Source organism: Armigeres subalbatus, chromosome 3 (assembly GCF_024139115.2).
Source record: "Armigeres subalbatus isolate Guangzhou_Male chromosome 3, GZ_Asu_2, whole genome shotgun sequence".
NCBI classification, from domain to species: Eukaryota; Metazoa; Arthropoda; class Insecta; order Diptera; family Culicidae; genus Armigeres; species Armigeres subalbatus.
This window is the reverse complement of record NC_085141.1, coordinates 210,697,792-210,713,375: the sequence shown is the minus strand read 5'-3', so window position 1 is coordinate 210,713,375 and position 15,584 is coordinate 210,697,792. Positions and strand designations below refer to the sequence as shown.

The 15,584-nt window shown below is 37.2% G+C and overlaps 1 protein-coding gene across 7 annotated transcripts in view; it reads right to left on the bottom strand.

Moving 5' to 3' along the window:
- Positions 1-14,714, bottom strand: part of LOC134228091 (rho GTPase-activating protein Graf) — a 215,222-nt gene extending 200,508 nt beyond the window's left edge. For 4 of the 7 annotated variants that reach the window (XR_009983833.1, XM_062709865.1, XM_062709870.1 and 1 more), the window contains exons 1-2: positions 14,139-14,714; positions 9,332-9,910 (exon numbers count right to left, since the gene is read on the bottom strand). Coding sequence is in view for 6 of the 7 variants with exons in the window: in XM_062709865.1 (XP_062565849.1) it covers positions 9,332-9,494 (163 nt within the window). In the remaining variant the exon portion in view is untranslated. Of the gene's footprint in view, positions 1-9,331; positions 9,911-13,557; positions 13,591-14,066 lie in introns of those variants that run through there. The other 3 variants (XM_062709866.1, XM_062709868.1, XM_062709867.1) reach the window with 3 other exon arrangements.
- Positions 14,715-15,584: the final 870 nt, after the last annotated feature.

Here is a 15,584-nt window from a genome sequence, read left to right as displayed (position 1 = left end):
AACTTACTCAGTAAAATTATTCAAACAAAGTTTCACGTAATATTTCCACATAGAAAGCTCCCAGCTCCCAGTCGTACGATTTATAATAAAGATGCTGTCTGGCGCTACCAGAAGTCAAATTCAAAGTTTTGTGCTATGACAAATGTTTTGAAATGATTCCTCCTTGGTATGCTCACTCGTTCTCCGCGCTCAGAAAACCAGCGTGAGCGTTGCCAGCTTTCTCTGTTTATTCACATCATCCTCTTTTGCATGCGAAGCAAGCACGTTTAGAGGCAAGTTCTGCTATGCTGCGCAGGAGTCCAACCCGTTCGACGCGCTGCGAGAACAATCAACGACGCGACGTACTTTCGGTTAGACTCGGTCGAAGTGTCGGTGATTGGGAACAGTTTGTTTTTCTTGTTCCTGCTGATGAATATGCATCAAGAACAATATTGAATTAATGTTTGATTTTTCAAAAGAGACATCAAATAATGTTTTTTGCGAATACTCAGAATCAATCACTATAGAGAAAAAGGTAAAGTAACTATACTATAGTTTTCACTAAATTTAAAAATTTAAATAACTGGAAAACACTTCTTCTAAATGTGACAACAGCTTCTAAATGTGACTCATTGGTCGTCACAATCTGAGGTTGCATCAAACAAGTATACTAATAATATGGTTAATAACATTTCTTTCATAGCAACAAAATATGTGAGAGTTTAAATATTAGCGGCGATAAGTCCCGTGTACCCCGAATGGTGGAAAAGCCAATTTGAAAGATCTCTATTCAGATTATGAGCAATATCCAGTTATCGCCAACTGTTACCAAGTTAAATTTCGGACGACTTGCGAGAGTTTAAAATTTTAAGTGCATCTTAATTTAAAACATTTTTGGAACAAAAGAGATTAATAAGCTGTTTATTGTTTTGTAAATCCTTTCTACATGATTTTTTTCTTCTCTAATATTTGGTTGAGTTGTACAAGAAAAGGTTGTAATATTAGATTAAACGCACAACTTTCATTCGAAACCACTCAGCTTGATACATTTTTTAGCAGGATGGTAGAACAGGTGTACCAAAAGTCCACGAGACGCCCCTGGCGCCTATTACCGTGGCAAAACCGCTTCCGTCTTTCAAGCTATGAAAGCCGTAGCCATGGCCTCCCATTTTCTCAAGAAAGCTGCGTCGATGGATGTCATGCGTCTCAGGATGATTTTCCCCTCCGGACAAGGGCCAACGTACCTCCGCACGACTTTGGTTTCAATCCGGCACCGCAGTACACTTTAAGCGACGTACTTCACGCGCCGAGTTCTATGAAGAGGCTACAGGCGGTGATAGATATTGCATGGGAATCAATGTTGTTTACGGTATTATTTACGAAAATAAAAAAAATTATTAAAATTTTCAAAATTTTTTGGGGTGACAAAATCGGGTCGGAAACGTGACAAAATCGGGACGTGATAAAATCGGGTCGAAAACGTGATAAAATCGGGGGTAGACAAAATCGGGGGTAGACAAAATCGGGGAGTGACAAAATCGGGTCAATACTGTATACCTATCGACTCAGTTCGGTGAACTGAGTAAATGTCTAATGTCTGTCTGTCCGTGAGTATGTGTGTGTCTGCGTGCACATGTGCCATAAAAACATTAGCCAATTTTTCAAATAGTAATTCTAAACCGATTCTCTCACAACAAGTTACATTCGACAGAGAATAAAGCGTTTTTGATCACTATTGAATTTCATAACAATTGCGCATTCAAAAAAAAAAATTGAATAATAAAATAGTTATGAAACATAGTAATTGAGTTATTATTTTTTCTTTCTAATTGGCATTACATCCCCACACTGGGACAGAGCCGCCTCGCAGCTTAGTATTCATTGAGCACTTCCTCAGTTATTAACTGCGAGGTTTCTGAGCCAGGTTACCATTTTTGCATTCGTATATCATGAGGCTAGCACGATGATACTTTTATGCCCAGGGAAGTCGAAAATTGTCTAGACCAGCACCGGGAATCGAACCCAGCCACCCTCAGCATGGTCTTGCTTTGTAGCCGCGCGTCTTACCGCTCGGCTAAGGAAGGTCCCTAATTAAGTTATAGCATGCCGTAAAATGCCTTGAAGTATCAACCCATGCAAGCTCTTCTACTCGATTTAGTACACGACTTTAGTACAACAATTGAAACGCAAGCTTTGATTGCATCCAAGTTACGACGCATAACGCCATAACGTTTCTGTGGCTTTCTGGTATAATAAAATGAATATCATAAATTATTAAACATTTCTCGCTTAACATGTGAAAAGGGCCTACATTCATAACGTAAACATTGAGAAAATGCTGTTCGAAAAAAAATGCATCACAATTTCAATTCCCATTTCGCAGGTTTATGATATTTCGAGCAGCAAAAACTTCTAAAAGCACATAATCAACACTGTTTATTCATCCATAACTTTAAGGCTCAAATTACCGTCATCCAGTGATTGACGAGAAAGACAGCCACGTGCTCCTACCACCCCCCCCTCCTCCCCCAGTAATAAAACCTCTACCACCCCCCAGGAGAAAAAGCAGTCTCCAGCTGGATGGAGGAAGGATTTTTGTTTCAAAACTACATCATCCAATAGCGAAGATATAACTATATCCGGTGGATGCTTCATTTGGTTGTCTTTCGCTTTAGTTTTCGAAAAAACTGCATTTGCAACATTTTTTTCCCAAGAGGGGAAATCGAAGAATTACTCTCACGCTCACCTCCGCTAAATAATTCATAATGGAGCAGAGGGGAATATAGGAGTTGCGTGATTCTGCACCTCCTTGAATATACAAGTACCCAGTCGGAGGGATTGCATCGTCTATTGACCTATTGATCTATCCCGAGCAATGTATCATCGGATTAACAACCAATGGCATATCATGGAGTCTCAATTTATGTAATGTGCTTAGGCACGGGCAGTGTTGTAAAATGTCATTGGCATCCATTTATCTTCTTCTTCTTCTTCTTCTTATTGGCATTACATCCCCACACTGGGACCGTGCCGCCTCACAGCTTAGTGTGCATTAAGCACTTCCACAGTTATAAACCGCGAGGTTTCTAAGCCAAGTTACCATTTTTGCATTCGTATATCATGAGGCTAGCACGATGATACTTTTATGCCCAGGGAAGTCGAGACAATTTCTAATCCGAAAATTGTCTAGACCGGCACCGGGAATCGAACCCAGCCACCCTCAGCATGGTCTTGCTTTGTAGCCGCGCGTCTTATAGCACGGCTAAGGAGGGCCCCCAATCCATTTATCTAATTTCCCGAAATCTTTTTTTAGGAGCGCGATATCAGATTGTGAGGTGGAACGCACCTATAGCGTCTAACAGTCATACAAATGGCATTATGTCGAATTACAAGTGACATTTTGAAAAAAATTTCACTCTCAGGACTCAGATGTTATATTTGAGCAATGTAACTTTGGTTAAACATTTTGGACCGTTCAAGTGTTATGGGCTCGTTAAATGAGAAACGGTGAATTTTGGATCGTGTAATGGCAAAAGCGTTTTTAACCAAAAAAATATTTAATGTTCTATTCATATTACGTCATTTATGATAATAAATATCATGATAAAGAGTAACTAGATGCCAATTTGCATACATTCAACTTTCTTTCTCATTATCTTTTTCATTAACACGATAATGATTATGGTAAATGGCGTAATCTGAATAGACTATAACTAAGAAATGATGATAATTGAGCTATGACAGTACAAAGGACTAGATAGCAAATAGTTGGAATAAGCAGCTTGGAGTACTGGGAGTCACTATGGAGCAGAACTGGATGCAGCAGAAGGTCGAAAAGATGAAGGGCCTCTCTGTCGCTCTACCGAGTGGACAGAGTTGCTAAAACCCGGCAAGATTACGTGCGACATCCAGCATGCTTTAGCACAGTTTCTGCGTTCCCAGGTGCGAATTTCAAAGTATTTGATCCAGACAATAACACCCTTGGAGAGCAAAATAGACAAAGTGTCGTTCCTCAAATTGCAAACATTATCCGCGATTTTCGCAACAACATTCATGGGAACCACTGTCAACAATATTGGAAACAAGGACTAACTTCCAAACACAATTCGGGTAACCAGAATTACAATATGATCAATTTGTCAGGTGAACAGATGGTCTATCAAATATATATCAAGTGAATATCAACCAACAATTATACGATAACTAAAATATTATTAGGGTATAATATGTTTGAATCTCAAAGTATTGCCTACTCCTCATACACTCATATAAAAGCATTAGAATCCTGAATTTAATCCAATCAAATTCAGAAAATTCTAACATCGCAATTTTCAAGAAAATGAACATAAATCCGCGATTTTCGCGACAACATTTAAAGGAACTTCTTTCTACTGCATCTATAGATAATATGCAACAATTATATTTCAAAGAATCTTGCAGTTTAAATTCGACGGATATTTGCCAAGCGTACAACTATTTTCACTAAGTTGTTGTCCGACATTCTGGATACGTGCCCGGCCCACCGCAGACTTACGATTTTCGCTAGTTGATTACCGAACGATGGCTGATGACAGCTGCGTCATCTGCACCCCAATATAGACGGTACGCAGCGCTTTCCTTTCGAAAACTCCAAGTGCACATTTGTGCTCCACGAGCATCGTCCAGGTCCAAAGGACTACCGGTCTAATGGGCGTTTTGTAGATAGTCAGTTTGGTACGGAGGCGAAATCTATTCGATCGGAGCGTATTGTGGAGTCCAAAGTACGTAAGATTTCCTGCCATGATGCGTTTTAGAATTTCTCCAGTGAGCAGAAGCACATGAAATCTTCAACCACCTCGATTTCGTCTCCACCCTTTCAAACTCGTGGTGAATGGCTAACGTCCTCTCTTCAGCCTCTTCCAATAATATACTTTGTCTTAGACGTGTTGATGACAAGTCCGATCCACTTTGCTTTCCTCTTCAATCTGATGTCGGCGGCGAAACCAAATAGCAGCACAGACTTCGTAAAAATCGTACCATTTGTGTCAATCCCTGCCCTTCGTATTACTCCCTCCAACGTATCACTTGTGGTTCAAGTGTTTAATTGTGCACAAGTAGTGCATGCAGACTTGGACAGGGTGTCTACTCATCTGTAAAAACAAAATTCCCTGATTTTTCCAGGTGTTTTACATTAATTTCCAGGCAAAAACAAACGAGCCATATATAGATTTTAGCAGCAAAATGATCAATTCAAAAAAGTAAATATTGCGAAAAATATTATCTTAAAGAATATTTTGGTGGCTTCACAAAACAATGTTATAAACTATCTAATAAATTCCTCCAGAAATTGCTCCAGCTCAAAATTCCTTCAGGAATCACATAGGAAATTTCTCCAGGAATTCCATTGAAAGTTTCTCCATAGATTCCATCGGAAAATCCTCCGGATTTTAAGAATTGCTTCAGAACTTCCTCCAGGATTTAATATAAAAATTTCTTTGCTAAAACTTTAGAAAACATCTTAAGGAATTGCAGGGGCGTCTCGTGGACTTTTGCTACACCTGTTCTACCATGCTGATAAAAAATATTCATCAAGCTGAGTGGTTTCGAATGAAAGTTGTGCATTTAATCTAATATTACAACCTTTTCTTGTACAACTTAACCAAATATTAGAAAAAAAAAAACAATTTAAATAGAAAGGATTTACAAAACAATAAATAGCTTATTTATCTCTTTTGTTACAAAAATGTTTTAAATTTAGATGCACTTAAAATTTTAAACTCTCGCAAATCGTCTTAAATCTAACTTGGTAACAGTTGGCAATAACTGGATATTGCTCAGAATAGAGATCTTTCAAATCGGCTCATTCCACAATTCGGGGTACACGGGTCCCATCGCCGCTAATATTTAAACTCTCACATATTTTGTTGCTATAAAAGAAATGTTATTAACCATTATTAGTATAATAATTATAGTATATAATTAGTATACAATTATTGTTTGATGCGACCCCAGATTGTGACGACCAATTAGTCACATTTAGAAGCTGAAATGTGTTCCAGTTATTTAATTCTTCAAATTTAGTGAAAACTATACCTTTTTCTCTATGTTGATTGATTTTAAGTATTCTTAAAAAACCTTTATTTAATGTCTCTTTTGAAAACGCAAACATTAATTTAATATTGTTCTTGATGCATTGCATATTCATCAGGAGAAAAAAAGAAAAACAAACTTTTTCTAATAATCGAAGTATGAACGAAAGCGTACGGCGGTGCGCCTTTCGGCAAAGCACAGCCCGACACTACGATCGAGTCTAACCGAAGGTGCGTCGCGTCGTTGATTGTTCTCGCAGCGCGTCGAACGGGTTCGACTCGCATAGCAGAACTTGCATGTAAACGTGCTTGCTTCGCATGCGAAAGAGTATGATGTGAGGAAACGGAGAAAGCTGGCAACGCTCACGCTGGTTCTCTGCGCGCGGAGAACGAGTGAGCATACCAAGGAGGAAATTATTTCAAATCATTTGTCATGGCGCAAAACATAAAATTTGTCTTTTGGCAGCGCTGCTGTTGGTTCTTCATTATGGATCGTACGACTGGCAAAAGCTTTCTTTGGGATGGTGTGTGGTGTGTCGGGGAAACACACATTTAGCTGCATATTGACTGTACGCCAAGCATGTGGCGTTAACTTGATCTGCCTACGAAATATTTTGTTTCTTTAGATGTTTAGATGTTAAAATCATTGGAAATATTACGTGAAACTTTGTTTAAAAAATTTACTGAGTAAATTATTTGCCCTAATAATTAATTACCAAGAGTCAAGACATTAATTTCCTACTTCTGACCTAAAAATGGTTACCTGTTCCATGAACAGGTAGAACGTATGGACGAGTCGCCTCTGAGGAATCGTTTCGAAAATTCCTTTAGAGATGCATTTGGTGATTCCTTTACGATTTTTTTTCCTTTAGGTTGGTGTTTATTAGAAGATGTCTTGTAAAAATCCCTCGGAAATACCTTTATAAAATACTTTGCTGATTTCTTCAGATATTCTCCTGATTTTTTTTAGGAATTTCTTTGGAAACTTGGTTAGGAATTCTATCGGAAATCTCTTTGAATTTTATTTCAGGTGTTTTTTTAAGAAACTTAAGACAATTTCTTAATGTTCCAGAAATATGTTTAGGAATTTCTTCAGAACTTCTTACGAAAACTCCTTCAGGAAATGTGTTGATGCAAAAATATGAGATTGCTGGGTACATGACGTTAGGCATAATACCTTCTTTATGTCGTGGGCTGTTTTTGGGACATTTTATGCTCAACATCCTTTATGCCTAACGTACGCTTGCTTAACGTCCTTATAATGATCGCGTGACCATCATCTAGTTTGTGACCAACATCTAATTTGTTCTAGTTTGTGACCTAGCAGCCAAGGTACCGGTACTATAAGTGTCAAACGGCCAAATTATAGCCTATTCAGATTACGCCATTTATGATCATAAATATCATGATAAACAACAACCTGATGCTATCCACCACATACATTCAATTTTCTTTCTCCACTATAACACGATATTTATTACGATAAATAATCTAATCGTAATCTGAATAGGCTATAAAGCTTATTGAAGCATATTTTGGCAGAATAATTTCAATGGTTACAGCGCCACTAACGTTCTATTACTGGTAAACTGTAAAAACCTTCGGAAAATGTTCCGGATTTTTTTTTTTGAAATTCCTTGGGATTTTTTAGGAACTTATTCAGAAGTATCCTCAGGAAAACTTTAGAAAACACCTGGAGGAGTTTTTCCGGATATTTTGCTTTTAAGAATTGTTTGGAAATACTTCAAGAATACCTTTAGAAACTCCTTTGAAAAATCCATTCGGGAATCCTTTTTTTTTTTTCAAGAATTCCTTTAGCGAAAATCCTTCACAAATCACCCAACACTTTTTTTTGAAAATCCCTTCAGGTTCCCTTTCGGGAATTTCTTAAAGAAACCATACAAAAAATAGTCCGGAAATTCGTTTTGAAATTCCTCCGAGAATTCTTTTCGATTTTCATCTTGGAAATTCATCCAGAAATAATTTAGAAAATTGCTAATCATTCTTATGGACACTCTTTTAGTGATTTCTTTGAATAATTCCTTGGAAAACTGAAATTTCTTCGGAAGTTCCTCCAGGAATTGCTTTGATAAATCCTAACTAATTTAGTATTTTTTTAAATATTCCTAAACAATTTCCGAGGGAATACTCAAAAGAATTTACAAAGCAATCCCTAATTGATTTCCCGATAAATTCCTAGATTTCACCAAGAATAGCTTTGGAAATTCTCCAGGAATTCTTTAGAAGATGGCAAAAGGTTTTTTGCGGAACAACGATCCTTAATGGATTAATGGTTCACTACAATTTTAGTAAATTTGATTGGTATATCTATTCAAACATTTTTAATGATTTTTTCATCTTTTGGAAGAATTTCACTCATGATCACCGCGGGCATTGAAATCTCCTTTCCAGTTTTTTTTCAGGTAGTAGACACCCTGTTGGAGAGTGACGGATTGTCCTAGGTTGACTGCTGTCGAGTGCCAGAGATAGCGTGCCGCAAGTGGCCTCCGCTTGGCCACACCGTCACTCACAGTGCGAGGTGCAAAATAGTAGCACATTGTGCTTATGACTCAATAATTCACCCTGAAATATTCGTTGACTAGCTGACCATTGTCGAATATTGTCTCGCCCAAATTTGTGTTTCCAGATAATTGTATTTCATTTGTATAGAATCCCGTCTTCCATAGAGAACGTCATAAATTACCACAAAAACACTTATGGTTCCATTTGCTTGATTAGTTCGCGAATCATGAAGAAATTTTTGTTTCAATTGCAAGGGAGCCCCCTCTTACAGAGGAGGGAGGTGTCACGACGATCGGTTCAGTAGTTTGTTTTCTCCAGTTTCATTATCCTTTTACATTATAGAGTATCTTCCCTCGTATTCATAATGTGAAAATCATGCTTACTGATGCTACAATCGTTGACTTGCCCCACTTTCCCCTATTTTTCTGAAAAAGCGTTTTTATGTTGTTAGTCTTCTGCAACTCCAAAAGCTAAAATTTCAAAGTTTTTTCTTGACTAGAAATTGATATTGTCTCCTCCTGTTATGCAACGTTCCAGAACTTTAAATTTAGCAACATTAAATTACTATTAGTAAATAGAATAAGAAATGAATTTTAGTCAAGCAATTAAAACTTTACTTCCCCGAATGCAGCACAGTAGCAACAGACCACCACCGTTTTGCACCACAATCTTATCAACCTTGCAAAAGCAGACGTCGAATACGCCCACCGTTATGTGATAGACAGAATAGGAATATGCAGACAGTTTCAAAAATAACTTACTTTTCGCTGCGGCTAGCAGGTCCTTCACCTCCTTGATGATTCGTTTTATTTGTTGACTTGTTTTCTCCAGCTCCTTCTCATGCTGATTGAGATTTTCCCGGAATTCCGGACTGTCCAGCAGACAGTCCGTGAACTCCAACGGCTGTAACTTCCCTATCACCATATTGTGGCCTCGACGTTCCGTTCCGTAATTCACACACTTACACTTTTTCTTCTTCTTTTTTTTCTTTTTACACGATTGATGGTTACTCTCCTTTGCTCAACAACTATTTACACACATGCAACTCGGCACTTCCAGCTCATATGGAGGCCCACGAATGATGTGAATGAGGTGATGGTCTAAGCAAATGTTGCTTATCTTATCTGTGATTTTTCCTGAATTTATTTACGCCATCGCTTCGTCGCTTCGCTTCCATTTCCCGACACACATATGGCCCCAATATCACCAACTGGTGGTTGTTCTTCAATCAATATGCATTCTCTCACTCACATTACGGACCATCCCGGTGGCCGCAGATACAGTCACAAAAGGCTGATTGGATTTTTTTTGTCGATTTTCAACAGTTTTTGCTGACTAAGCTGCAGAAATAGATACACAATACAGATTACAGAAAAATGTTCAACTAAAACAATTAAACTTCCTAAACGCGATTCTGATATTATTATTACATGACACAATATCGGTCCTAATGAATTTAACTTCGTAATAATCATGTTAAAGTAAATTTGAATATAAAAATAATAACTTGTTTCTATTGTGTATTGGCAAATAACATAAGCGCCTTCAAAGCAAATCATACCATAAATAGTAGAGTACTCATGGATACTAAGCAATGAGACGGCAATGTCCTAGTTGCAGGAGAATGAAAAGCAAAAAATAGTATGCTTGATCATTGGATGCTTTGATATGCAAAATACTAATGAGCAGAGGAGTTTTAATCAACTTGATTTTCCAGTTGCTTTGTAAATGAGTTAATCCTGCGTTGAGTTTGATTCTCTTGGCAGTCAAAAATTGTTTCAGTTGGAAACGATTTTCAAATTTCGAGGTATAGTGCAATCAGGGTAAACATTTAAATTTTCCATAAATAAGGAGCTAATTCATTAACCCTTTCTTTCCCACTTTCTTCCAAAGATTTCAATAGAAAGGAAGCACCTTTAAAAATTATGACAGAACAAAAGTCATTCGGCATAGGTTAAATTAGTGCAAAACCAAACAAAAGTTTTAAATTGTAAATCACTAATTACTTCATTGTTTACAATAGATTAACAATATTTTCACATAATTGTTTATTTAATCAGTCTAATGATACCGTAAAAATGTGCCAAATATTGCGTTTTGTTGTTGAAACAATTCGATAAAAGGCGCAAAATTAATAGAGCTCTACAACAGTTACCATGGAAAAAATGGTTAAATGGCATGCATTGGAAGTTCCTTCAATTGTCCAATTACTAAAAACTTCTTCGAAACAATGCTATCAATTGCGGAACCACAAAGAAAAAGAAGAGTATTAGATTACTTTCAACTATCTGTGGTATTGAATTGAATTAATTTTCACATTGATTTGACATCGAGATATTCCTTCATAAATAAAAATAGTCTCCTTATTTCTACTAAATAAATTTTGTTAATTAACTACGTTTCCTAAACCTTGCAAAACTCACAAATTTGATATTTTGAAATAAATATTTTATCCCACGGATTAAGCAAGTACAATATTTTTTATTATTGCTCTGTTCAAACTGGAACTTGGCCTGTTTAAAACTTTGTATTCTATCAGTATTTTCTCAGTTTTTAATTCAAAACTTTTCTATGACCGCCATTGCATTAGTATGCAATATGTAATTATGTGGAAAAGAACAATGGATACACTACGCCCTGGGAGCCAATAATGTTTTTTTACATTCAGAAACATCCTGGGCCGAACTGAGAATCGAACTCGCCATCTCCAGATTGGCAGTCCTACGCCTTTACTACCAAAGCTAACTGGAGACGTTTCTCATAGCTACAGAAGAGCAAATGGGTTCCTACTGAGAGACGAATACCCTCTTTTGGGTAAAGTCTCGTTAAACTGAAAAAATGGGTTCCTAGTAAACGCGCATGTAAGGTAGCTCAGTTATAAATAAAGAAGAACTATTTATGTTCGTTTCATTATATTCACATTGGAATAAAATCTTAAAATAAAAAATGGAACAGTGCGGTAAATCGTAAATCAATTCTTCGTAAAATCGAGTAATCATGAAAAAGCTGAAAATATCCTAAAACATCTTTAGCAATTTACAACAACTTACGTTCTGTTCAATCTGCTATTTATCGAACGATGATTGTAAGGTAATTTGTAATTTATATGTCATGAAGGTGGGGCCCTCCTTAGCCCTCCTTAGCCGTGCGGTAAGACGCGCGGCTACAAAGCAAGACCATGCTGAGGGTGGCTGGGTTCGATTCCCGGTGCCGGTCCAGGCAATTTTCGGATTGGAAATTGTCTCGACTTCAGTATCATCGTGCTAGCCTCGTGATATACGAATGCAAAAATGGTAACCTGGCTTAGAAACCTCGCAGTTAATAACTGTGGAAGTGCTTAATGAATACTAAGCTGCGAGGCGTGGGGGGATGTAATGCCAATAAGAAGAACAAGATGTCATGAAGGTAGATGGTAGATGAATCTTTTGATATAAATAAGTATTCTAAGAGGTCTATGAATTTCTAGTTAGTCTTGCGAGCTAAGGCGTGACGGAGATGACGAAGTCAGTTCTCGGTTCGGTCTAGGATGTTTTCGGGTGCACTTAGCAAACTCGACTACACTTAGCGAACTGGACTATCGAAATTCATAACTGCCGCCTTATGAATCTTCGACTGATTATTCCACCAACAGTGCATCTTATTCCTTCCGTATGTCTTCCTCTCGTCGTTGTCTCCCAAAAAAAGTTTGTTTGTCCCGTTACAGATGTAAACTTTGTGAACATCAGCATCGTAATTACTTAAGCACCCTAAAATCCTTTCCTTTCCTACTGTATTATTGTATTCCCTAACCTCGACTAAACCGCGAGTCTTTCGGTTCCCCAAAACTAACACTATGTATAAGTATCAAGAAATGTATTGTTAAACTTGATTTCGGCTCTGTAACGCTTCACGGCAAATGAGCCTTTCAAATAAACGATAGATTAAAAAAAAAGTGCTTCTTATACGCAGTTACCTTCCCGAGTATTCAAGCGTCGATGGGCGTGTGGTATACTTAGCGGCCTCCCTACCCCGACGTCCACGGTTCGAACCCAGTCTGCCGCGCTTTACTTTTTTTTTAATGAAAATCATCATTCATAAGGCAACATATTGAAATTCATACCGATTCCTTGTGGCAAATTTTCATAAGGCGTTTGATTGAAAATCATACGTCCATTTTCCTCAGTGTGGAAAACATTTTCGACTCCCTCGGCATAGTGTACTGGCCACACAAGTATTGCATACTCATGCAATGGCGATCATAGAAAAGCTTTCTATCTACAAGTTGATAAGCAGACAAAGTTCCAGTTGGAATGTAGAGCCATATAAAAAATAAGTATTCTAGCAATTAATGTGTATAATGCAAAGTTTAACTTTTGGAGTATGTATATTTTTTTTAAATGTTTAATCATGAGTAACATAATGCAAAAGTTCATATGTACATCAAATTAACTGAGGATGATGTATAGAACGTTTCATATCAAGACACTGTGTACTAAATGTCTTCAAACCGATGAAATGTAAACTAAACTGATTCTCGTGAGATTGCTAAATATGCATCACATGATAAATTACTTGATTTGAATAACCAAAAAACCACAGATTTAGATGTAGCTAGCAATTCAAACCTGATGCATACAAATGGCCATTATCATTATCAGTGGACTTGTCTTGAAAGAAACGCGATCAAGATCACGCTTGCCTACTACATTGTTGATTTATTGGGTAACGTGAGGGTAGATTATAAAAAAACAGGGATGCTCATCAGTTATTCATACTTTATATAAGTAATGCACGATTTGTGATCTTATATTGAGAGTGCCATCATGGCGATGAAAAGACAAATTTTCTACTGGAATTGTTGCATTAATTTTTATTTTAGGTACTGTCGAACATCAAATTCAATAGAATTGTTCTTAATTTCTAAAAACACAGAACATTTTTGGCGAGTTTGTTCAAATTTTGGAATCTGCTAGCCCCATTTTCTGTTATCGAATGTCATTCAACTCACATTTGCACACCAATTACGTGATCATCTCTATCGTAAAAACAAAAGTAAGATAATTATTGGCGCTTTGATGTTGCATGAAGAAGAAGAAGCAGAAAGATGATAATCGAAAAAATCTCCACGGTAAACCATACGGAGAAGTTTTCAAAACTATTCTCAAAAATTCTAAAAGCAATTTAATTAAAAAAAATAAGCAGTACGGGGTTGGACTTTCCTTCTACTGTATAATAAACACACAATTTCTATTCGAAATTTTATTTTCTAATATTACACTTAAAACACAGTATAAGAAAAGTCCAACCCCGTACTGCTTATCGTTTTTAATTAAATTGCTTTTAGAATTTTTGAGAAGAGTTTTACAAACTTCTTCGTATGGTTTCCCGTGGAGAATTTTTCGATTATCATCTTTCTGCTTCTTCTTCTTCATGCAACATCAAAGCGCCAATCTCCAACATCGGAATGTGAAGATCACAGCAGCCCAGAATCGACTTATAGTTTTTCGGTCATTTTACCACAAAAACGTCATCACCAAAAAACATCATCGAAGCACCTTCAGCAGCACACTACCAACAAACATCTCTCACCAGAAGAAAAAGAAACTCAACAGGCAGCGACAGCCTCCTGTGATTGAGATCCAGCACACTTCGTTGGAATTTTTCTGCCACTTTTGTTATGATTCACGCAAGCAAATCACCAGCACCGATTCATCATTTTTGGGTCCCTTTTCAACGGTCATTCACGACCCCACAAGGGGTTTCAGATACACTATCTTCCGGCACCGAAGTTCACCAGCAAACAGGACACGATTTGGTTCTGACCAACAACTGCCAAATAGGCAAAATTAGCAAAAACATTATCGTAGTTGCACTGAACGACCGAACAATATTTTTTTCTTATCGTCTTCCTCTTCTTCCCCACGACTGTTAGTGGCCAGCCGAACGAACGGTTGAGAAAGAATGCGAATAACAACAGTAGGCTGGAAAACAACACCAACACCACCAAATGCTTGCACAAGCGGCCAGGCGCGGAGCTAAACGTAAAACACTCGCGTATCCATTCACGAACGGAACCGAACTGACTGGCTGGTTGCTGATGGGGCAGTGAAGGAATCGATGAAAGAAACATAAACGTCACATTACATTCCACCGCCTTCACGCAATAGACGAATCCAAGTAAAAATAAGAAGAAGACACACGACGGTGTTAACTTTGACAGATCCTACAGCGCAGCATAGGGAGATCATTTTAAAATGCTTGTAATAAATTCTAGACAAATTATAATTGAAATCTGATTGTTGTACGGTACGAAAAAAGTTCGGAATTACATATCTGGAAGCTATCTCATTTTTTTAATATTTTGCAAAAATATATCAATCATACAGTTCGGAACTTTTTCCGTATCATACATCAATCAGATTTTAATTACAATTTGTCTAGAATTTATTATAAGCATTTTAAAATGATCTCCCTATGCTGCGCTGTAGGATCTGTCAAAGTTAACACCGTCGTGTGTCTTCTTCTTATTTTTACTTGGATTCGTCTATCGGCGGGCGCACCAACACAACTGCCTTTTGAAGCATAAAACCGATTTAATCGGTTCTTATGTTCGGCTGGAAAAAAATGAGGTGCATTGAACGCACTCTCGTGAGTACACGGAACATAAAAATACCAGTCGAAGAAAGAACGTTTCATGCAAAAGATGGCGTTGATTCAGTGGTACCTGTAGTAAAAACGAATCACAACGAATATTCATCTCTATAAAACCACTAATCAGGGTTAACTAAGTACAAGAATAAATCTTTTAAACATAAACTTCATTTCTTATCACAACTTTTCTCTAAAACACCTCTATTGTTAAAAAATTCACTTCTTATCCTAATTGACCTTTCCCGTCAAAATTGTATATTTGCCTAATCGATTCTTTATTTTATTTAAGGTCAACTTTCCCAAAAAAAAACATTTTTTTGACGCCCCAAAGTATTTTTAAAAATTTAAAGAAAAAATCGAACAAATGTTTTTTTCAAGATTGGC